The sequence below is a fragment of the Heteronotia binoei genome, chromosome 7 (assembly GCF_032191835.1).
Source record: "Heteronotia binoei isolate CCM8104 ecotype False Entrance Well chromosome 7, APGP_CSIRO_Hbin_v1, whole genome shotgun sequence".
Taxonomy (NCBI): Eukaryota; Metazoa; Chordata; class Lepidosauria; order Squamata; family Gekkonidae; genus Heteronotia; species Heteronotia binoei.
In genome coordinates this window covers 36,114,756-36,140,318 of record NC_083229.1, presented here as the reverse complement: position 1 = coordinate 36,140,318, position 25,563 = coordinate 36,114,756, and the positions used below count along the sequence as shown (strand labels likewise).

At 39.0% G+C, this 25,563-nt stretch overlaps 1 protein-coding gene across 48 annotated transcripts in view; it reads left to right on the top strand.

Moving 5' to 3' along the window:
- The window catches only part of RIMS2 (regulating synaptic membrane exocytosis 2), a 679,145-nt gene that overhangs the window by 242,130 nt on the left and 411,452 nt on the right, over positions 1 to 25,563 (top strand). Inside the window, exon 1 of one of the 48 annotated variants that reach the window (XM_060243395.1) lies at positions 2,397 to 2,959. The exons of 45 other annotated variants lie outside the window; for them this stretch is intronic. In XM_060243395.1, the coding sequence (XP_060099378.1) occupies positions 2,838 to 2,959 (122 nt within the window). In that variant the 5' untranslated portion in view covers positions 2,397 to 2,837. Of the gene's footprint in view, positions 1 to 2,396; positions 2,960 to 25,563 lie in introns of those variants that run through there. 2 more of the 48 variants (XM_060243402.1, XM_060243404.1) reach the window with 2 other exon arrangements.

Genomic DNA, 25,563 nt, shown 5'->3' with positions numbered 1-25,563 from the left:
TTGTGAAATCTGTCACAAGTCTTCTGCCGATGAGAGAGGGCATTTCATTCCCTCAACCCTCCCATTCTTTCCCTTTGCACTTTGCTTCCTGCACAAAGTAGTTGATTTAGCTGTGCTGTGAAGCACATGACAGAATCCATTTCCCGCCTCAGCTTGCTAGTTTGTGCCAGTCATGGATTCCTCTGATCTTCAGCACATTAAGGTAGAAGCTGGTGTTTTTTGGCTCTATTTTAGCCCTGGGTGGTGAATATGCAAAGGTGGTTGGAATCAGAGCAGGTGGATGGCAGCAGCAGCCTCTGTATTCTACCTCTCACAAGTGGACTTGTAACCATTTTACAGTGTGTACATGCCAATGCAGCTGTTTTGGCCCTTTAAAACACTTGTTTTAACTGGCCTTAGTGTGTGTGTGGGGGGGGGCAGGGGAAGTCAGCCTCCGTATCTGTAGAAGGAAGCTGTGCCTCAGATTCTCTTCCCATTTGTATGAATCACAAAAGGTGTCTTTTCCCTGCATGCCAGACAGGCTGTAGCTGTGAAGGAAAAGTTTGTGTGCACTTCTGTGCGTACTTACTAGGGTTACCAGCTCCATGTTAGGAAATTCCTGGATGGAGCCTGGGGAAGGTGGGGGAAGTATAGTTAGGTATAATAGCATAGTTATGGTATAGTTAAATATAATACTATAGATTCTATCCTCTGAAGTAGCTATTTTCTCCATGGGAAGTGATCTCTCTAGTCTGGTGATCATTTGTAATTCTGGAATATCTCCAGGCTTCACCTGGAGGTTGACAATCTATAATGCATCCCATCCTGCATGCCTATAGCTATTCTTAAGTCTTCCTATAGCAAGTTATGTGGAGCTAAACCAGAGGAGGGTTTTAGGCTTTTTTTTTAGGGGGATGAGTTTAATGGAAAATGGTGTTATGAATCAGAGCAATCCATCCAAGAAAACATACTTCTTCTGTGATCTCTGTTAGCAAGCCTCATTTTATGCTCAGAAGAAGAAAAAGACATTTTTATGGTGATACATTGGAGGGGGAGATTCCTGTTTGGCACACCACAACTGAGGAAAGTGGAAGTGGGACAATGTGAGGGTGGGGATCTTCATGCATTTACAAGATTCTGTTCATCATGTGTAGATAAAGAAAGGGGATATTTGGTTTCAAACAAAATGAACTATCATTTAACCTTCGTTGTAGAATGATCTCTTATAAAGACTTTGCACTACATCATAGCTCATTCATAACAAAGTAAATAAATAATGATGTGCTCACCATCACCATACTCATTTGCTCCCCCCACCAATAAAAAAAAATTTCTGGCTACAGGCCTCTTGAGTCTGACCATGCTTTACTCTGAAACACTAAGTGCTGCTGTGGCTCTCATCCTTTTGGCTCTGTAGGGGCTCCCTTTTGAGACCTGCAATGGAGTTTCTTAATTAGCTGAAAACTTGCTTATTCCCTTTTACTTAGGGGATAAAATTCCTTTCAGTGCACAGGCTTCAATTTATTTTAGTTTATATAGGTATTTTGTGAGTGGTTGGTATGATATTAAATGCTGCATATTAAAAATTAGCTATTCTAAAGCAAATCCTATTAATTGGTATTCCCCCTTTGGTGGTGATAGCACATATTGTACTTTTATCCTTTAATTTGAACTAGCAGAATACTGAATAATAGTGGGATGGTCATTTGTATTCATGGACAGTTGTATTTTGGATTCTTTCTGCTACCTTATAAAGCCTTTAAAGGGTATTCCTTGAGATGAACAGTCTTGTAGGCAAGGCAGTGGCTTGCTGCTCTATACATGTATTGTAGTGGTAGTTCTACAGTGCTATAGTTCACTGAGGGGATAGATAAGAGACAGTGTACTAGGTTGATTTGATCATTGCTAACATTTGTGGATAGAATGTAGTAAGCTTCCAAAGGATACTGCTGGTTTCTGCTTTTATAGCATGTTGTACATCTACATGGGTATTTGTTTCTGTGGAGATGTTGGAAGTGTATGTAATAAATCATTGCCTCAGTTTTGTGAGCATAATATATGCAATAAGTAATGGAATGATATTAAATTGTAGGCTTAGTGCTCTTCTCTTCCCTGAGAATAAATTAAAATGGCTAAGGACAAAATTGTCTGCTATCTTATACAAGATATGATATAGCTTTTCAAAGAGTGGAGACAAAGGGACTATTGTTACATTCTTTTTGCTACATATTACCATTTGAAGAATATGGTTGCTATTTTTAGAGGGGTCTTTCCGCCCTATGCTTCTCCCTTCAAGTTCTAAAAGGGGGAAAAAGATCTGTATTCACTGGGATTGGTGTTAGTCATTTTTCCAGGGGAGGAAAGGAGGAGGAGAAGCTGCAGAAATCCTCCTCCTCCTTCTCCTCCTCCTCCTTCTCTCAGGCAGTAGTAACTGTGTGAGGATGCCTTGTCCTCGTTTTTATTACTTCTGAGATTTTATTGCTGGCAGCCAGATGTGCTGAAACTCCTGACGACAGCATCTATTCACTGCGTGTTTTTAAGAGGCTTAGAGAAATATGAGTAGAGTACATGAAAGCAGCTCAGCTTCACACTTCAGCTGGGAATGCCCAAAAAGCTTGCTACCGTTGAGAATTCTTGCTACTGTGAGGAGAAATCTGTACGGGTGCTAAATCTTCCACGACTGAATTAGAAGAATAATGACTGTACAATTAACTATCAACCCCTGCTCATTTAGGCACAGTTTTTATCAAGATCAGGAGAAATATGGAACTTGATTGGCATGTCTGCATTTGATGGTGACTGCAAAACAGATGACTTTTTGCACAGGTGGTAAGGAAGAATAGAAGGGAAGAGAGAAAATGCAATTTGAGACATTGCGCCAGGTCTGCAATTCTGTATTATCACATTTTCATGGGGTTTTCTCATCCCCTCCAAATATTTTACAAAATGATATTTTTGGACAAACATTGGATGATTCTAGGTAAGTAAGAATATAGATTCCTCATTTCTGCATTTCTACATTTGTGTCAGCCATATGTGCATATGCATGCTTTTCCATGAGTAATCATGCCTAATCAGCTCTTAAAATATTAAGATTTTATAGCAGAAATTAGTCTTTTGTTGGTCATCTGTTGCTTTTGCATAACATGTTTAAATGAAGGATTTTATGCAGGAATTAAATGACTGCATTACTGCAATAAAAGCCTATAAGATACAACATGGCATCTTTTGAAACACATTTACTATCATGATCAGACACAGCACTAAGTATGGGTCCCATACACTTATTAAATATTCATAGAATATTTGTAAGACAAAATGATTGCTTTAATAATATGACAGTGACAAGGTTGTGACTGTTTAACCATAAATGATTTGCCATAGGTTGTATACTAGCAGTCCTGCATATGCTTGCAAAATATGCAGAAGGGCATACCTTTATTTGGGGAAAAGAGTCTTCCTGCACTTAGAGCTTTTCAATAATCTTCTTAAGTAGCTATGTTATGAATATGAGCTGGTGCTTTGCAGGAGGTCAGCCAGGTTTAGGCACTATTTTATTATGGATTGCCATGGTTTTCAGAGAGGTGTTGGGAAAAGAGAGAGGTTTTGTTAATGATAGTGAATGGGATTTGTTGATCAGGTTTCTTATATGTCTTACAGGCTATACTCCATTGTATGTTATCTTTTGTACTGTTTATTCAGTAAGCCTATCTTGCCTTAGGGACATTTAGAACCTTGAAAAAAAGATTCAGTGTTTTAAGAAAGAAGTGGGATATTTAGTGAAAAGGATTTATGAAAGGAGAAAGAAGACAATAGTTTTTTTGGTTTTTTTAAATAGTGCATTAAGAGAGATGTTCCAGAAAAGACAATAAATAATACTCTCAACAGAAAATGTAAGAGGCCTACTTCCCTCCCAATGATACTAAGAACATAATCTAAACAATTATAAAGTGATGATGTCTTCATTGATTATTCTTAGCACTTTTCATTATACTTAACTAAACACCACCATTTTACTTTCCCCCCATAAGTTTTGCATCACTCTTTAGTATACTGGTGATATTGAAGCTGATGAGTTTTTCAAAATGATGTAGCCAAAACTGTTTTCAGGTCAGTTTTAAAGAATTATTACTAGTTCATAACAAAGATAACTATTGGTATTTTAAAAGTATATTATTCCTTTTGAAAGTATGTTTTTAATCTTTTCAAAGTTTAACAAAATGGAACAAACATTTTTGAACTGCAGCGTATTTGTGTTATACCTCCAAGTGCATATTTCAAGGCCTGCAGCCCAGCCTACTGTTTTCCAACATCCACAAACCAATTCTGTTTTGCTCATATATGCTGTTGCAGTTTTCAGTCAGTAGACTTCATGTTTTCTTCTTGTGAAAATATGAATGCATAGTCTCTGCTTTTCTTCTGTGTCTGCAAATCTGACACTGCATTTAATATGGATTATCAGTGCGCTTATTCTGTGAGAATGGTTAATTAAAAGGTTCTTAAAGTAACTTTAAGCTGAGAATTATTTTACTTTTGTAAAGAAATCTGACTGCTTCTCCATAGTCAGTGTGATTTTGGTTGGAAGTTTTTGTTATGTTTGTAACACTGCATAATAGAATTAGGGATAGGCTGTTGTATTTGTACATTTGTACAGCATTAATAGCTGCTGTCAGTTTAAGGTTTATGCTTATATGTAAGCATTTTATTTAGGTAAATATTTGTAATTTAAATTTTGCTTATTGTCATCTTGAAGAAGTATTTGATTTATTGCAAATTTTAATTACTTCCTGTTAGTGTACTTTTATAAACATATGTTCTTTTCTAGCTAAAAATAAATATATATTATCATTTCTTATTTATAGCCTTTCCCCTAAATTATCCAGGCATCATATTAAAAATTAATTAATGACAAGGTTCAGAACTTTGGACAGGGAAGCATACAAGACTTTAAAATAAATCATTATTTCTTTTGATTTTATAGTACAATATTACATTTTTAAATTGAGAGATACCTATTTGAGTGTTAAGCAAGAAGGGCTCTTTATAATATCTGCTTTATTTATAGCTAACATTTTATATTAAGGATAGCTGCTGACTTTTCAGTACTGGAAAGGAAGCTAATGCAAAAATTATGCAAGCCAGCATGTTTTCATCATACAATTAATGTAGCTTGCCATTCTGGACACACTCTGTCCTGTTTTGTGGGATCTTGAGAATGTGTTGGCTTCTCACATCCACCACACAATAACAACAGAATTATTTGCAGAGGCTTTCATCTCTCTCCCGTCACCTCCCCCCCCCCCTTCGTTAGGAAGCTTACTGACAAGCTCTTCATTTATTAGCTCTATGCTTAATTGGATCCCCCTGTATGTATTTTATTCCTTTTGCTTTTACTGTTTACACTACAGTGCTGCCGCATATATGGCTGTTCAGGCAAGCATGCATTTGATGTTGTGGTATTCTGTATACTCCAAAACATGTGTCTCTTTTCTACCATTCCAAACTCCATCTTGCTGAAACAGCACAATTTTGCTCATGAGCCCAAGGCTATTTCACATAGTAAATAAGGCTAATGTGTATTGTTTAGTCCTTGAATTTATTTTAAAATTTTCTTTGTTTTGACTGGTGTTTAGAATGAACTCTGTTTGCATCTATTGTGTTTTATTTGACGTAAAATATAATGAATGAAAAATATATATTTGTTCCTGCTCTGAAAATGAATGTAACACATTCTGACTCAGTACCTGCATTTTTCTCAGGTTATTCCTTTATGGTTTTTGGCCTATTGGTGACTGAATCCATGTTTTAATATGCTTAGATGAAAGAAGACCCTTCATCTGGGGATACATTTATTTGCCTTTCTGACTGACTTTCTTTAGAGCTGAATATATTAATATTGGGATGTTAGAAGCTCTACTTGTAGCAGCATTCTTTGCACTGCATTGGAGTTCAGGAGTGCTTTTGACTATACTCAGATTAATACACTGTTGCATAAGAATCCTTTTTGAAGAAAATCACCATGAACTGTACTAGCCCCAGTTTTACAATTTGCTTTCTGATCTTTTCTGTTTTCCTTTGAGGTTGAAAATATCAGATATTTATTATCTGGAAAGGATTTACTTTCTCTACATTTAATTGCTGCTGTTAGCAATGAGAAGGCGAATTTTTGTCCATCTTGGCCACAGAGGGGCATAAGATAGCTAATGGTTTCTGAGGATAGTAGAACAATTATTCTTATTACGAGGCTCAGAGACAGTAGAGAGCTGTATTTTGATGCTTTGCCATTTATAAAGAACAAATAGATAAATATTAGTCTCAAGCAGTTAGTATTTTGGCGCAGTTCTATTTTCTTCTCCATAATTTATTGTTATACTGACTCCTACCCAAGCTACAGTGTGATATCGGAGTATATTGGCATGGATATTTTTATTTATTATAATATGTTAATGAGCAACATGACACTGAAGAAATTTTTATATATATTCTACATTTTGAAACAGTTTTCTACATAGCCACAGCCAATTTTATCAATCTTTTTACATACCATCTAATAATAGCGTAATAGTTTTAAACTGATAAATGTATTATGGTTTTATATGTTTTATGGAATTGATTGTTTTTATGATACTGTAAGCCGCCCTGAGTCCGCTTGCGGAGAGGGCGGGATATAAATGCAAAGTAATAAATAAATAATAAATAAATAATTAGACTTGAATGCTTTATGTAATTTAAGCAATTATTTTAAAATAATTTTCTCTGTTATAATTACATTATGAAATACAAAGAGACGTTACTGAAACTCTAAGAATAACCAATCATCCTAAAAAGTAGCAGCAAATTTTATATGCATTGACTCCCTTCACTCCAAAATATGTATCCTGCATAGTCAATCTTATTGAAAATGTTGTGGCTAGGATTGTTTTATTTTACTTGTTTTATTTCTTTGTTGTACCCTTCATTAATTGGGTTTTTATTTCATGAAAGAGATGTAGTTATGCAACAATAATTTCAGTAGGATCTTAAAAATAATTTAATGTTACTGAAAAATACTCTAAATTTTAAAAAATCTTTGATCAGATTGCGTTTCAGTGGGCATCGCACTAACATCATTAGCATGTCCTCTGTGTTATTTTTATATTCTTTGTCTTATTATCTTCATTTAGATATAAATAATATTAATACCAGAGTTTCTGGAATTTTCAGGGCTGCAAAATGATGCTGCAGGAGTGGGTTAAACTCCACATCTAACACATGGAATTAAGTGCACATTGCTTATAGATGTTGGTCATACACAGTACAGAAAAGTAGGATTGCATGTTGGGGGAACTATCACTAAACTGGGATTTCATTCAAAATCTCTAACACCAAAGTATAATTCTCAGGGAAACTATTATTTTGAAGTGAATGTATCACAGAAGAAGGAATCGGTTTATCAGATCTAAAAAACCCTGAATGTAAATGTTTTATGTTTCCAGTTTGGGTGAATGGCCTCTTTCTTTTGCTTTCAGTTATGCCAAACTGTATTCTAGGTAGGTTTCTGTTATACCACAACAGATAAAGGCTGACGGAGGTTGGAAAAGTGGTTGTTCCACTTTGCTGCACCTTGACAAAAGAACACAGGGGAAAAGCGAAAAGAAGAACATTCTAATTTCATTGATGACAAAAGGTCCAAGAACTGCAAGGCTTGTTTATTGCACTGTGAGGAGCAGCTGGGGGCCTTAAGAGACCAGGCCTGCTTTCAACAAATGGCAGTTGATCATCCCTACAGTTCTTCTTTATATCCCATTCTTTTGGTTCTGTATCAGAATTGAACTATATTTGTGTGGATTCTTTGCTGACTTTTTCTTTCTGCTTTTGTCAACATGTTGCTTGGTGGAATATAGTAAAACGAGCTATGAACAGCCTTTTCAAGGAGCGTGATAATTGAACTATAGCTACCATGTGGCACGAGACTGGCTCAAAGCCAGAGAGTCAAGGGTTACTTAAATTTGTAGGAACAATCTTCAAGCCAGGAAAAGAGTCAAACAGGGTAAGAACCAGGAAATCAGAGATAATCCAGAAACTGAGTCAATAGCTGGACTGGATGAGAGCCAAGTAGTGAAACTGTGGCAGAAACAGTGATATTGAAGAAGATAATATGATGGGAATCAGATTTCCAAGCAGAGACAAACTCATATAGGAACTAGCCAGGATGTACCTTGATAAACACAGGCTGTTTTTCTATAAATTGAATCTGTGTCATTACTTAATAGCTGGTGGGGGTGCCTGTCAGCAATTACAAGTATGGAGATTGTAGACAGTAAAAGATGGCTCTCCATAGGTATAAAAATATTCCACTTCTTTTTTGGAAGGTGCTCCAGTTTTGTTTTTGTCATAGCAAATTCTAAATCAGTGAAGATATGATTCTGAAGGAACATGCTACATTATAGTTCATCTTAGTTCTTTATTTACAACACAAAGGCTTTTATTTTGCACAAAAGTAATAGATACATCTGTTGCTCTCCCAGTCAAAAAGGATTTGCCAGCTTGCAGGGGTTTAGATTCCTCTTGAAGCTGAGATGAAGGTAGAAATACAGTTACAAGAGCATGCAGCGTTTCTCACCCCAGTTTTGATAATATGAGAATTGTTTGCAACAAAACCCCAGCAGGTGTATGTGGGTGTTTAACCCTTCCTCTTCCCACTAACTCTTCTTTGAAAATACACTCTTCAAATTCTTTTACCTGTTGTATCCCCAGCTGGTTCTGAGATTTAAGTAAACCCACTGATGGAAAAGTATCTTGGAGAGACATTTGTAGATGAGAAATAGGAGGCACAGGAAGGTTAGGAACCGTATCCACTGATTCTAATTTACACAGATGTTGACAAATGGGTTTTTCTCTCTTGCTTTTAAAATACTTTTTGTCACAGAAGGTAGGCTGGAAATAGGACATACAAAGGGAAGATACTACGGAGCTGTCAAGGCTAGTGCTGTGGTGCCATATCCAAATCCAGATCTGGGAAATAGGCTTTTGTTGATTTACAATATTTTATGTCGTCTTTCCTTTAAAAGAGCCACCAAGGTGGCTAACAATTTAAAAGGTACACAATAAAAGCCATTAAAATCACCCCCTCTAAACACATATAATTACAACAATTTAAAACAATCAAAATACATACAAAACAAAGTGATGGTTTTTGTAGAGTATTTGTGTCTGGAATGAAACTTGCTGTGGTGTCCCCCATTTTCTACAAAGATGAAATGATGTGTTAAGCTATTGATAGGTGTTCTGTGACAAAGCTGCCTGAGAGTGATCATTGGGGTGTCACTTTCCTCCATGCCGATGAAATGTCTGTCTCTTACTGCTGGAAAGGGGTGCTTGAGGTACTCCCTCATGCCCAGGCCAGCAAATGGCCATCAATATAGGGAGCTGAGAGAGAAGTAAGTCCTATCCTATTGGCAACTGCCTCCCCCCCACCGCCAATCCAAGATTATCTTGTTCCAAGATTTTAGCTTGTTTCAGAAGTGAACAAATATTTTCCAGCAGACCCCTGATTTTCTATTTATGTTTGTCTTGAGTCTAAAGTTTAGAAGCAGGCCACCTGTGGTCAGCCAGCCAAACTGAACTTCTTGTAAGTTTCAGTTTGCCCCCCAAGGTCGGAATAAAGAGTCAGACACAATGCATTGGAATAAAATTGGGCCACTTTATTAACTAACAGCATAAACAGCAAGGGTACCCCACCAGCGGCCTGGCCAGGGCTAGGGGTCACCGCGACCGCTCCCCTGCCATTAACGGGCGAGAGACCCAGCCCCCCCAGCCAGAGCTGAGCGACTCAGCTCCCTCCAGGCAGGCCCAGCAGGGAGGCACGCACCAGAGGGCCCCAAACCCAGACGCACGTCTCGCCAGAAAGGCACCCTCTAGCCGAGCCTCCTGGACAGTCTGCAGTCTCCAAACCCGGGTCTTCAAACCCCAGGTTGTTCATGCCAGACCCCAAATTCCCCAAAAGGGGGATGCTTCGCAGTCCTCCCCTAGCCGCATAGTGTCCTAAACCCCAAAAACCTGCCACCTAAAGTGACCAACTATTTAAAGGCACCTTGCCTGAGCCAATTCCACAATCCACTGCACTGCTATGCAGGGTAGGCGAAAAACACACCCCAGCAACAGCCAATCAGCCGGGTGTAAAAAATTCCTACCTGGCCCATCAAATGAGGCAACCAGCCAAGCCTACATAACAGACAGGGCGGGAGGGAGGGCCGATCAACGACAGAATGAACTGAGGGGAACGTGGAGCTAGCTGTTAAAGCGGCTAGCCCCGCCCCTCACATTGCGCGCCCAAATGGGCGACTTCTGACTCTTCCCTCCCAGGGAGGCAAACAGCGCAGAAGCAGCCTAGCAGCTACGCTGCAAGCTTCCGATTGTCCTTATTTATTTCAGTTTTATGTTTCACTAATAAAGGGATGAATAAAGTAGTTTGTTACTATTTCAAAATGTATTTGTTTTACATAGTTGGGATGACTATTATAAAGCAACCAGGTGTGTTTGCATTTGAAAGAAGGGATTTATATGCTCCAGATGAACATTGTGTCACATCATATATTTAATTTTGAAGCAGGCCATGGATTGTGGATCAAAATATCCACATAATTGAGCCAGGAACAGGCAGGGGCCAGAAACAGATTTGAGGGAAGCTCCATGGTTGCAGAAAAATATGAATTTATATATATTGGGGATTGTTTTATATACAATAATTTTATAATTGCTATAGTATACTATAAACACACATGCTATATATAATACTACAATTTTATATACTATAATTACCGTTAGTGAGGGATTAAAATTTTGCAGGATAATAGAAACAACATCTGTAGCATTAAGAAATAAAGGTCAACTAAGCTCTCCTGAGACTAAATTCTGAAATCTCAGTGCATATTTTGGGTATTGCTTGGCAATCACAACAATATTACATACCCTTCCAAGCTTTGTTTTCTGTAAATCAAAGGTGGGAGGGAATGATTGGATTTTCCTAGGAAGAGGGGAAGATAGAAATCTGAAGATTGGGGCATCTAAATTGCTTGGTGGCTGGGGAGGAGAGAAGAAAGAAAGAAAAAAGAGAGAGGCTATGAAGTCTGCCTGATGAAAGAGGAAGTAGCATGGGGAGTGGGGAGTACAGGGGAAAATGAGATGCCCAACACAAGTCCTTGTGAGTTTGTTTCTTTTGTCTGTGTAAATTCTAATTTTCAGTATATAATTTGGAATTAATATATATATCTCAACTGCTCTAAAATGAATTAAAACTATTATAGCCAGTTTGGTGTAGTGGTTAAGTGCGTGGACTCTTATCTGAGAGAACCAGGTTTGATTCCCAACTCCTCCACTTGCAGCTGCTGGAATGGCCTTGGGTCAGCCATAGCTCTGGCAGAGGTTGTCCTTGAAAGGGCAGCTGCTGTGAGAGCCCCCTCAGCCTGACCCACCTCACAGGGTGTCTATTGTGAGGGGAGAAGATATAGGATATTGTAAGCCGGTCTGAGTCTCTGATTCAGAGACAAGAGCGGGGTATAAATCTGCAATTCTTCTTCTTCTGTAGGATGTTCTAAATCACTGTGAACTGTAATGGGACTGATAAATGGACATTTACCACTGTTACGTTCCCACCCACAAGAAAAACAACCAGCAGCTTTATTTATGGTTATGTTAAGAAAGCTTAAATGGCTTGTGCATGCATTTAGGCTGTACAGTCTTTTAAATACCATTGGTCAAAATGGAAAAATCTTCATTCTTGCCAAACACATATAAGCATTTGAATAATAGTACCAAATCCCTTCCCTTTCTACTTCTTCTGTCTGTCTGTCTGTCTGCCTGCTCTTCCCACATAGATTCATACAGTTGGAAGAGACCCCCAGGGTCATCAAGTCCAAACCCTGCCCCTGCACAATGCAGGAACTTCATAAATACCTCCCCCTAAGTTCACAGGCTCAGCATTGCTCAGCAGATGACCATCTAGCCTATTAAAAAACCTCTGGAAGAAGCCTGTTTCACTGTCAAGACGTTCTTCCTAATGTTGATCTGGAAACTCTTCTGATTGGTTCTGGTCAATGTTGATAATGAGACTATTAGTAACCCAGTATTGATCAAAAGTCCTTTTCAGGCCCACTGGAGTCCTAGACAGCAATACTGTGGCATCAGCAAATAGAAGAGCTAGTTCTGATCCTACCTTCTGGGGCAACAGAAAACAATTCTTCATCATCCTTTATATCAGGGGTGGCCAACGGTAGCTCTCCAGATGGTTTTTGCATACAACTCCCATCAGCCCCAGCCATTGGCCATGCTGGCTGGGGGTGATGGGAGTTGTAGGCAAAAAACATCCGGAGAGCTACCGTTGGCCACCCCTGCTCTATATGACAGCCCTTCAAATACTTGAAGGTGGCATGACTGGAAAATATAGTTTCTTCCTCTTCATTTCCTGTTCTTATGCTACAGGTTCTGTCCTCTTTTTCTAGTGTGTCAGGGGAAGGTTGCAGCAAGCCCTTTCTTCTGCATAATACTTTCCATAACATTACTAGGTTTAACCACACCCTAATTTTCTACAATTAAGTTAATGGCAGAAACCAGAGGTTTTAAATACCCCCTCCCACGATCTCACATCTCATATTGATCCCTCTTCTCCAGTATAGTGATGGATAATGGGTTGGATCCGCCAGCTTTAATGCTGGTGAAAAGAGGAGCAAGGAGGGAACTCCCTTTCATGACTAAAATTGCTGTTGTGGGAATCATGGAGCCTATTATTGACATAAGGTATAAGGGCTGTAGTAAAGAGGGGATTTAGGTGAGATTGAATGTTAAAGCGCTGGAATCCACCTCCAAATGATTTTATCCAACAACAGTTTCATAAGGTAATTGTGATATTAATGGGAAATGGGCATTTATGTCACAGTTGTAGGAGATCATACCTTGCCTTGTCTAGCATAAAATAAGTGTGCTGCAATTTTAAACTTTTGTAACATAGATATTTATAAATGTGTATTGTACTGCATGTTTGTTGAGGTTAAATTATAATAATTTAATATAGCTGTTTTGATGATAGTTGGCTACATTTGCTGGCAGCTTGTTGGTCTTAGTTTTCAGCAAGGACTAGATGTCCTTTTGGTTCCTGTAAATATATGCCTCCATAAATGGGTTTGTCATTTTCCAGTCACATTACTAGAATTGCTTATCTGATAGTTTTCTGCTAGCTCCTCTCATCGCATCAGTATCAGTCCTTTTTTAATCCAGCCAGTGTGTATCTGTTTCCACTGAACACATAGAATCAAAACTAAGAGTGACGGCTTGTTCTGAGATTCCCCAGTGATTTAAAAAAAAACAGATTTGTTTTAATTAGTTGGTGATAAAACTGCAGCCTTTATTGCACCGAGAGGTAATAATAATAATAGTAATTATGATGATAATAATAATAGAAAAGTGCCCTAATGTATTCCACACAGCTCACCTGATGATGGATAGCATGTCAATAATACCATCTCTTTCCAAAAGAGAAAAGGCAAGCACATTGTCCCTGTTTTACTGATACAGAATAATCTGCTGACAATGTCTGGTGAGAAATAGAAGTGGTGTCTAGCAAATCTTCTATAAGAAAGGAAACTTAATGGTAAATCAAGTAGTTTGGAAGTTTGGTATGTCAAGTCCTGGCCTTCATTGTTAGTGTGAGTATCATGCCAGATAGTTACTTGGCCATTAACACTGTAACTGCAGTAGAGCCAGTTTAGTGTAGCAGTTCAAGTGTGCAAACTCTTATCTGAGAGAACCAGGTTTGATTCCCCACTCCTAGGGTTGCCAAGTCCAATTCAAGAAATATCTGGGGACTTTGGGGATGGAGCCAGGAGACATTAGGGGTGGAGCCAAGATCAAGGCTGTGACAAGCATAATTGAACTCCAAAAGGAGTTCTGGCCATCGCATTTAAAGGGACGGCACACCTTTTCAATTCCTTCCTTCCATAGGAAATAATGAAGGATAGGGGCACCTTCTTTTGGGGCTCATAGAATTTGACCCCCTTGTCCAATCTTTTTGAAACTTGGGGGGTATTTTGGGGAGAGGCACTAGATGCTATACTGAAAATTTGGTTCCTCTACCCCCCAAAACAGCCCCTCCAGAGCCCCAGATACTCGCAGATCAATTCTCCATGATTTTCTATGGGAATAAATCTCCATAGGGAATAACAGAGTTCCCAACAGACATTTCCCTCCCCTCCCCCTGCTTTCTGACGACCCTGAAGCAGGGGGAGGGTCTCCAAACTGGGGGATCCCCTGCCCCCACCTGGGGATTGGCAACCCTACCCACTCCTCCACATGTAACTGCTGGAGTGACCTTGAGTCAGTCATAATTCTTTCAGAGCTGTTCTCAGAGAGTTCCCTCAGCCCCACCTAAGTCACAGGGTGTCTGTTGTGGAGGGGGGGGGAGGGAAGGGAGATTGTGAGTCACTCTGAGACTCCAAGTGAAGGAAGGGGGCTGGCCATAATAATTCCGATATTTAAGAAAAATAACAGATCCGATCCCAATAATTATAGACCTATTAGCTTGATAAATATCATATGTAAACTGTACACCAAACATTTATGTATGAAATTATGCAGATGGCTAGAGCCTTAAACCTGAATAGGGGTTTTTATAAAAGGCCGTTCCACCCTAGATTATTGTCTTGTTCTAGATTATTTAGTTCAAAAATACACGCATAAACATAAGGGAGTCTTATATGCTGCATTTATCTATCTGAAAACAGCCTTTGATTCGGTTGTGAGGGAAAGATTATGGGCTAAATTAAATCAGACTACCATAGACAAGAGATTACTACTGTTGATGGTTAATTTATATAAAAACACAGCTCTACAAATACGATATACTGCAGATGGTAAGCTATCAAAACTCGTTCAAGCGCAAAAAGGTGTAAGGCAGGGTTGCTTTCTTGCTCCCTTTCTATTTAACTTGTATGTCAATTGTTTGATAACCCACCTGCATGAAATTGACAGCTTAGCTCCCATTTTAGGCAAAGGAAGAAAGATTCCTGTCCTAATGTACGCAGACGATGCCGTGCTCCTCTCATTATCTAGAGGGGGTCTAAATAGGGCAATGGAAAAATTTAGCATGCAATGCCAAAAAGAGTCACTTGCAATAAATTACTCAAAAACAAAGATTATGTGCTTCCATAAAAAATACAAAGAAATGAAATGGATAATGTATGGGGTTCGGGTAGATCAGGTTAAAAATTTTAAATATCTGGGATTAACCTTTACATTTAATGGCAGGGCTTCCAGTCATATTCAGTATACAGCATGTTCAGCACAAAAGAGCGCAAATGCTATACTGCGCTTCTTTAGGAATGAGGGAGCCCAGTATGTGCTGGCTGCTCTTAAACTTTATTTGAGCAAAGTTCTCCCTCAGATGATTTATGGAACACAAATATTGTCTGTGAGTAAAATTAAAGAATTGGAGTTAGTGCAATTGAAATTTCTTAGAGCACTTTTTTATACCCTGAAAGGTACGCCAAGTTTGTATTGAGACAGGAAGCTGATTTCTCTACAGTCACATTGAATGTCTGGATTCAGAGGTGTAACTATTGAGTTAAGACTCATCTGAGCCCGTTGGGGCTTATCCCTGATTTTCTGACATCAACTCCTTATCCCCAATGGTCTCAGAGTAGTTGATAAACTGAAATCAATTGGGTTAGATCCTGAAAATTTATTAGAGGGAGGGCAGAAGTATGCAAGGAGTTTGATTTCTCAAAGATTTAAGGATATCGAAGCACAAAATGATTATGCAGCCCTAACTCGTTATTACAAGAAACTGAAACTGGGACCAAGCCTAAGATCCGCATCTTATTTTGGATTTATAAAAATTCCTAATTATAGATGGGCATTTACTAGAGCCCGTTCGATGCGCTCCCACCAGCAGTCCTTTTTGGTAGGATTTGTTTTTGTGCGTTGAATCAGGTGGAGTCAGCTGCCCATATATTTCTTCATTGTCCTATGTATGATGAAGAGAGACAGCAGCTGCTGATACCCCTTCTCTCACATTTTAAACCATTGGCAAATTATTGTAAATATGCCGAGGAACAAGTGATGAAGTTTTTATTGGCTGACGATTATGAATCCGTCTCACGTAAGGTTGCTAGGTATTGTTATCTGGTAATTAAAAAGTGTAGGTCATACTGTAAGTTGAGTTATTAGTGAAGGATTAGTTCGGTCCGGAATTTTAGCAATTATGGCTGTAACTGTCTATTGCCATGTTCTTATACTGTATTATCTTATATTATTTTGTATGCTGGTCTTATGACTGTTTTTAATAAACTTTGACTCTATAAGAAAGGAAGCTTAATGGGAAATCAAGTAGTTTGGAAGTTTGGTATGTCAAGTCCTGGCCTTCATTGTTAGTGTGAGTATCATGCCAGATAGTTACTTGGCCATTAACACTGTTACTGCAGTAGAGCCAGTTTAGTGTAGCAGTTTAAGTGTGCAAACTCTTATCTGAGAGAACCAGGTTTGATTCCCCACTCCTCCACATGTAACTGCTGGAGTGACCTTGAGTCAGTCATAATTCTTTCAGAGCTGTTCTCAGAGAGTTCCCTCAGCCCCACCTAACTCACAGGGTGTCTGTTGTGGAGGGGGGGGGGAGGGAAGGGAGATTGTGAGCCACTCTGAGACTCCAAGTGAAGGAAGGGGTATAAAACCAATCTCTTTTTCTTCTAAAGTGCACATCTATGTAATATATCCAAAACTGGTTTAGGCCCTTAACCTGTATCCTTGGGTGATCTTACTAAACTGTTTGCGTGTATATAAATAACTCTCTGCTTTTGAAACAAAAGTAGGAGACTGGCAAGAAACTTGCAGGGGACATTCCCCCACCTTTATTTTCTCCTTCCCCGAGAGTCCATGCAGGCTCCCTGGCGGCTTTCCCTTTCTCTCCCCTTCTGCCCCCTCCAGCCAGCCCATCCTGGTCCACCTGCCCCCCCCTCGCAGCACCTCATGCTGGAAATCAGGCCGCTGCTCACTGTCACTGCTGGAGGAGCAGACCTAGGCCAAGTGGTAACAGTGGCAGAGAAAGAGGTGGCTGCAAGAAGAGCCAGAGGAGCACTGCTTCTTTGCCTCAGGTGCTGGACAAGGTGCTGAGGCACACCCCAGCTTGGCTGAGACACCTTCCCTCTCTTCCCTTGCCTGGCGAAGTGAGTGGCAGCTCCCAGGGAATCCTGCTGGCTGCAGGGACCTGGGTGGGATTCTGCTGGCTGAGTAGAGGTGGGTCATTAAGAGCAGTTAAGAACGTTGTTTGTGCACATGCAGAAAGCACCTTTTAGTTTGGGGAAAATTTAAACTCCCCAATGTAAATTTCCAGGTTTTTCTGCACACCTGGGGAGTCCCCCCCCCAAGTGTGCAGAAAAATCCCTTTTCCCTCCATGTGCCCCTGATCTGCAGATTTAGTTATCCACACAAGGGGCCCAGGAATTAGATATCCTGGTATGGTCGATAACAGCTACAAATTCTAAGTTTTGATCCCTTAACTATGTACGTTCTTATCAAGACAAAGAAACCAGAATAAATGTAACTTTTGGGTCCATTTGCTCATTTTTTCTATTTGAATTTTTAACTCAAAAGCCTTGATGGTTAATTACATACTTTCTTGATAAACTAATCCCTGCTCAGCCCTCTGAAAATGCTTTTTTTAATTTGAAGTATTTGAATCTTATTTCCATATAACTCAAACATTCCATATATAACATATATCAATACATCAAATACTCCTTTTCCCCATTTTTCCTCCCCATTCCCTCCCCCCACAAAATGACCAGTAATAATACCTTATTTTATATCTGTAGCCATGAGCACACCTTTTGGAGTTTAACCATTATATTATTGTTGGCCCTTCCTGCTTTTACCCATCCTATATACTCCGACCACCTCTTCTTAACTTCTACAATCTTATCCTCACCTGGCTTTTCCTGTTTTAGTATCGATAATGTGTCCAACTGGATCCATTCATATAAATATCCATTCCATCTGTCCGTAGTCCATTTTGTAGCATCTTTAAAGCCAAACACTATAACTGCATGAAAGCTAAAATCATAACTTTAAATAGATCCTGGTATGATTTATCTATTTTATAATTCCCCAAAATTCTCATTAATAACACTTTCCCCAATAGCTCCACTTTAATCTTACATACTTCCTCTGCCTTTTCCAAGATCTTTTGCCAGAATTTAGTCACCTTTGAACATTCCCACCAAAGATGTGCATAATGTCCCTTTTCCTTTTTACAATGCCAGCAAGCAGATGTCATACCCTTGACCATATAAGATAGTTGGGCAGGCGTTCTATACCATTTAAATATTAATTTCATCTCCAATTCTCTAAATTTCTCCATTTTTATTTCCCTGATACCTTTCATTATTTTATTTATCTCATTTTCTGATAACGCTACTTCTTTTTCCCATTGTATTATACAAATCATATAATTTTTAACCTCAATCATTATACTTTATATCATTATACTGTATACATTCTTACAATGCCCTTTTTATTATCTTCTTTAGTTCCATACAGTTCTTCCATTGGGGTTTGCATCCAAAGAGAGAATGCATCCAAAGCTGCATAAAGTGGGAGACAGAGGGTGAGCTGGAGGGGAGGGGGATTTTTTTTTTTAGCCCTTATACACTATAATTGATAAAGCAGCAAGATGAATTAATTTATAAAGCAGCAAAATGAATGTTTTTTAAAAATAAAACGTGCTTTCTTTTACTTTATTGTTACGTTCATTCAAAGTATATATCTTTGGTACTGAGGGAAGCCAAGTGTATTGGGCAGAATGGAGGAGAATGAAAAGGAATAGTTGGGGCACCCATTACGCTGGAAAACCCTGTTTAATCTTGTGTTCAGAAGCAACCTGGGCTGTAATACTGAATGTGTGCAGAGTCAGAAGGCTGTGGTTCTTTACTGCTGAGGCAAAGAAGTACAGTGCATTCTCAGAAGTACTCTTCTTCCCGTTTCTTTTTGTAGCCTTGCTACCAAAAACAGCCTTCTTAGCTAAGCCATAGCAATGTCGGCAAAAATAAATCAGTAGGAAGTAGAACAGGAAGGAGGGAGGGGAGATTGCAGGGAGAAATTTTGGTTTTGTGAAATACAAAAATGGACCTAGATCCAGGTGGGCAGCTGTGTTGGTCTAAAGCAGTAGAACAAATTAGGAGTCAAGTATCACCTTTAAGACCAACAAGGTTTTATTCGGAATGCAAGCTTTCGTATGCATGTGTACAAAAATGCAGTTTAGCTGGGGATTGTATACACATATTCCTGGATTGTAGTTTGCTGGTGGTATTGGTGCTTAATTTCTGAAGAGAGGTGCTGAGCTTTTAGTATATGTGAGGATTATGTCATCTTGCTGTCACCTTGGTTCATTAAGTGTATGGAGAGAGAAGACACTGCAGTAGAGTAGAAGAGATTGAGGGAAAAGTAGTCTACATATGTTCAGAGGTTTTGTTCTTATTATCCGTATTGCTCTTGTTGAAAATTTTTGAGTTACAAATGAAAAATGATGGGCTGGTCGCTTAGTCCTGTGCTTCACTGTTCTTCAGCAGTTATAAATGGAAATACTTCCTTCTAATGGTTTCTAAACAGTATGGTGCATATTTATTTCATTTGTACCCCAACCTTTCTTCCCAGTTGGGACCCAAGGCAGATTACATCCTCCTCCTCCTCTCCTCCATGTATGTATTTGTGCATATATAAGTATGTGTTTGTGTCAGATGCTAGATTTGAGGCTGGGTTTTCCTGGTTTACAGCTAAGCTTCTTAGACTGGATATAGCTGGGCCACTGAAAGCACTTTCTATATCATTTTAAGTGTAGGTATTCCCTTGGAGTTTCAGAACAGTTAATTAACATTAGTTCAACAATCCTTAAAATTATTGTCTAAAACTTTATTTATGAAGGAAGGCCAGTATTATAACAAGACGTCTGAGGTTGCTTAAGACTACTGTACTAACTCTAAAGACAAACCTTGTTTGCTGAAATGTTCCAGGCTGCTTAGTCATTCACCAAAGCTAACTTTCTTATTTTGTTCACTATGTTTCCCCAGGGTGTCAACCCTGTTTTATGTGATCATTCACCCTGAGCTGAAGCAGAGGGTGTGTAAAAGCTGCAGACTTTCAACTCTTCAAGGTTTATTTCTTGAATGCACTTGCCATTTGTGGGTAATGCTGACTTGCTTTATATCCTAGGAAACTGTATATTATTTTTTCATGAACCAACATTGCGCTGTTCAGGAACTAATGTGGGGAAGGGGAAAACAAAACTGTACCTTGATTCGGTTTGCAAAATACTTTGAAATAGCATTGCCTAATACATACATACACACACACACACACATATATATATATTTCTTAAAAAGCGAAGTGCTGATTTCCACGTAGAAGGCTATAATATTTACCACTTTAAAACTTTTTCAAGGTTGTGAGGTGGATTTCTTTGTATTTTGATCTGGAAATTTGAGGATCTGACATTGATCAATATCCTCTTAAGAACTTTGTCGTTAGTTCACTGAAAACTCATAGAACAGTGAAAATTGCACCAGATTGCTCCACTCCTAACATCCACACATTCAGTATTTGCTCAAGTGTAAGACTAGGTGTGCCATCAAAAAAGAGAAGGTTTATCTTAAACATACTTACAAGTTATAGTTATGCACAATATAAACATTTTGTAGAGGGGGGCTATCTTACATTCAGGATTACCTTCCTTTTGGGTAAATACAATTTATGCTTGCAGATGGGCAATTAAGAAGGTTACTTCTAGGAGGGTTTAGGTTGGTGGTTTATCTGAGCTGCTGATTCCAAGGATGTACATGCTATTGTTTAGTGCAGGGGTGTCAAATGTGCGGCCCGTGGGCCAAACCAGCCTGCCGAGGACTTAGATCAGGTCTATGGGGCTCTCTTCTCCCCCCTCCTATCCTCACCCTGTGAAGCGATGAGGCTGCTGCTGATGTTCCCTGCTCCTTCTGCTTTCTCTTTGCACAGGCTAAAGCAGAAGCAAAGCTGCAAAGAAAATGTGGAATGGATTTCCCATTTAGGCTTATTGGCAAAGCAGACCGGAACAGAAAATCCACTTCACATTTTCCTTGCAGCTTTGTCTATGTGTTTCAATGGAAAGGAAATAGACTTTATAGAGGACACAGGCCAACACAATTAAAGATATAATTTTTTAACTTAACTTTTTTAACTTAACTTTTTTAACTTAACTTACAAACATGCTTAAAACTCTTGCAATATTTTGTTTAAAACAGGAAGGGAGGATAGTGGGATTTTGCAATGCAATTTTAAAAATAAAACATCAAGGAAAAGCACAAGGATCACACAGCAGAAAACAAAATAAAATGCTCTCAGCCTGGGAAAACATGAAATGGCAAGACATTATAAATCCCCCCCCCTTACTCAGATTAGCAATGGCTTTTCAGTGTAATATCCCCCTTTGGTTGTGGGTTCCAAAGTTAAAGTACTAATTAGACACTAGTTCTCACTCCACTGAGAAGAGACAAAGCTGGCTCACAGAACTTAAATGTTATAGTCAAAATATTCAAATCTAAAAGTGAATAAAATGTTAAAACAGGAATTCCTAATAAAACCTATTGTAAAGTTAAGTAAACCTAAAAGTGTCATGTTAACCACATATATGCCAGATTCCATCACCGTCAGATCAATCCAGATTTCTGTCATTTTGCAGATAAGATTATCGTTAAAATTTTTGTAACAAAATAGGTGGTTTCAAGGTTGGTATCTGCCAGCAAATAAGGGACCACCCAAAGTTCAGTTGGTAGGTATTTAATAAGAACAGGAATTATCCAAATTGATCTAGGAATCGACCACTGATGACAATCTGGCATTTACATTTTAGGACACCCATGGTTCGACCCCACAAAGTCCCATTTATACCATATCCAGCCCTTCTAGCAAATAAGTTTGACACCTCTGGTTTAGTGTATGGTTTAGTGACAAGTTGTCTAGTTGTGGTCAGACCACATAGCATCAGTTGGATTACTGGTGAAAGCATGTGATCTCTCCAGGGAAAGAGATGGTGGGGGAACTGAATTATACCCTTCTGTTTCCTCTTTCTCTTCTCTGAGCAAATTATTGTATTGACCATTGCTGCATGCATGTATACCTGAATCATTACATTCTTATCTTTGAAATAGCTGTTTAAACTTATGATAAACATTAAGTAAGCGTAGCTAGGTGTTTACTGTTTACGCTGCTATTTTGTTTGGGAACAGCAATCTTAAGCACACTACAAGATTATCTTTATTTAACATTTGTTACTTTTTGAATGGCTGAAATGAATTTTTAGTCAACAGCAAAGGTATGCAAAATTAAAAATCTATATATAGTGTTCAGTTTATCTCTTATGAGGAGCAAAGTACTTTTTCTAATTACTGATCAAGAAAGACATTATTCAAGTTTCATTGTGCTTTAACTGCTTTATTAGTTATTTATAAGCTATTTCCTAAAGCATTGGTAGTTTCCAAAATATATTATGCTGTCCATACAAATGTCATCTGAAACTAAAGATGTTTGGGCTAGAAAAGCTGCCTTTTGTGAGGTCACATGGTAAATGCTGTTCAGTCACTGAAAGAGATCATCATGTATTTTACTGACAGCAGCTACTACATTTGGTGCTCTGGCATGGGAAGCAACACCTAGCTGTCTTCTGTCACTTGACTGTCCCCATTTTGATGATAATGACTTGGTTTGCAGTCATGACTGAACAGCAGCCTGCTACTCCTGTAATTTAAGAGCCAGCCTGTTATCTTTATCTTACTATGTCTCTTTGACACTCTTGTTGACACACACAGCCATTCAAACACAGGCATTCAAACTGCCTCATTTCATGTTTATGGCTCCTACTACTGAAATTTGCTTTCTTCTGACATCCAGCTAACCCTTTCTGTTGCTGGGTTTACACATCTGCTTTGCTCTGGCTTCTCCAAAAGTATTTGTCCTTCTTCCTCACTATTCTGCCACTTTGTTCCTCTTTTGCCTCTGCCCATAGGCAGAGGCTATTTTCAGCTATGCATGTGAAGTAATGCAGGTTGTTGCTGCATGTCATTTGGGAGAAATATACACGAAGTACTTTCCTATTTGGCTTAATTAAAACAAAAGTAGTTTCAGAATGAGAAAACAACTCTTCTAATGCTGCTTCTCCCTTGTATATTAAAGGAGCAGCTAATTTAGGTTCTGCATCTGGTTTGAAGGCATGTCCCCAATCTGGGCAGTGGCTACAGGGGATCTGTTGACAAGGTAGCAAAGCTCTTTTAAAAGCTGAGAATATGGGTAAAGTAAAGTCAGAAACAGATTGTTGAAATGATTCAAGCATATGTGTCAGAGAATTAGCAAAGTCAATCAGTCTAAAGAGTATTATCCATACAGTAATAATGTACAACACCAGAACAACCATGTACAGTATGTCACAGAAGTGAATACTGCCGGCACTGGAGAGCTACAGTTCATTGAGGGAACCATGAATGCCAACATGTACTGTGATATACTGAAGCAGAGCATGATCCCCTCCCTTCGGAGACTGGGACGCAGGGCAGTATTCCAGCATGATAACGACCCCAAACACACCTCCAAAATGACCACTGCCTTGCTAAAGAAGCTGAGGGTAAAGGTGATGGACTAGCCAAGCATGTCTCCAGACCTAAACCCTACTGAGCATCTGTGGGGGATCCTGAAACGGAAGGTGGAGGTGCGCAAGGTCTCTAACATCCACCAGCTATGTGATGTCGTCATGGAGTACTGGAAGAGGACTCCAGTGGCAACCTGTGAAGCTCTGGTGAACTCTATGCCCATGAGGGTTAAGGCAGTGCTGGAAAATAATGGTGGCCACACAAAATATTGACCCTTTGGGCCCCATTATCACTTAGGGGTGTACTCACTTTTGTTGCCAGCAGTTTAGACATTTATGGCTTTGTGTTGCGTAATTTTGAGGGGGCAGCACATTTACACTGTTATACAAGCTGTAGACTCACTACTTTACATTGTAGCCAAGTGTCATTTCTTCAGTGTTGTCACATGAAAAGATATACTTAAATATTTACAAAATGTGAGGGGGTGTACTCACTTCTGTGACATAATGTAAAGTGCCAAATATATGGTCAGAGGCCAAAGTAGCAGAGTAAGAGATGAGATTTCTTTGCAGGTCTAGTAAAGGTCTGATTCCTTAGCCAGGGATGTGAAACAATTATCTAATCACCTGATTGGATAAAGGGGAGAGAAGAGTAGTTCTCCTGGACCTCAGGAATATAAGAGATGGGAGATCTCCAGGTGTGGAGGAGGCACATTTGAAAGACAGTCTTGTGGTATAATCCTCAGTTAAGTTATACCTTTCTAAGTCCATGACCTTATTGGACAGAAAGGTATCATTCTGCTTAGAACTGCACTATTAGTTACCTCAATAAACAAGGGTTTTGGTGGGCAGTTTAAACTGTCGGGGGCACTGTGTCCTTTATGTGGGAAATGGTAATGTGAGTTCAGTTCTTGCTTTGGTAGAGTGTTAATATGGCAAGATCCTCTTGTGGCTACAAGCACACTCATTAATCACTTGAGATACTTTGATTAATGATTTATAGCCTGACACTGGGTGAGGCTGGTTTCTCTTCAGAATACCTTTTTGCTGGCAAGTGCGATGGAATTAGACATAATTCCATTTCTTCTGCTAGGTCCCAGATATTTGATGTAATAATGGCCTCATGTAGAAGAATCAAGTCCCAAGTCGGAGGATACAGATGGATCAAACTGCACTCCTGATGACAAGCTACTTTAACAAGGAGAAAAACAAGCAAATGATCAAATATAATAGTAATTTTTTTTCTAGAGGCATTTGAACTATTTAAAAGCCTGGTACTATTGACTGTGAAACAACAAAGTTTAAAAATAAAATAAAAAACTCTGCAATATAACTTCACAACCTGTTATATTGCTCCTTGATTTGTTAATTTACTTGTCTCGTATCTTTTTAGGGTTTTAGGTGTATACAACCTTGGGCCAAATACCCTTGGATGGGTTATAATATCAAGTAAATTTGGACTTCTGAGTCACCATACTTAAAAAGTTGAGAACTGCTGATTATATATATCAGGGGTGGCCAACAGTAGCTCTCCAGATGTTTTTTGCCTACAATTCCCATCAGGCCTTGATATTATAACCCATCCAAGGTTATTTGGCTCAAGGTTGTTTGGTATCCTAGGCAAACTATGACCTTGGCACCCATCTAGTTCAGCATTCCATTTTCTGCAGTGGCTAAACAGATGTTTTCGAGAAACCTACAAACCTACAAACATTGCACAAAGGGCAAGGCTTCCCCCACTATAAACGCCAAGCATGTGGCATTTACGCAGCCTTTGCATATGAAGATTGCATTCTCCTCTCCTTCTTCAATACTTCCTCTAACCCCCCTATGATTTAAGATACTTACTCGAATAACCGTTAGGACATGTTTTACTCAATCAACATGTTTATACAGTGAAGAAAAAAACAAACCATTAATATATGACATGGAAGATTCCGTTTTCTTTGAAAGATCGT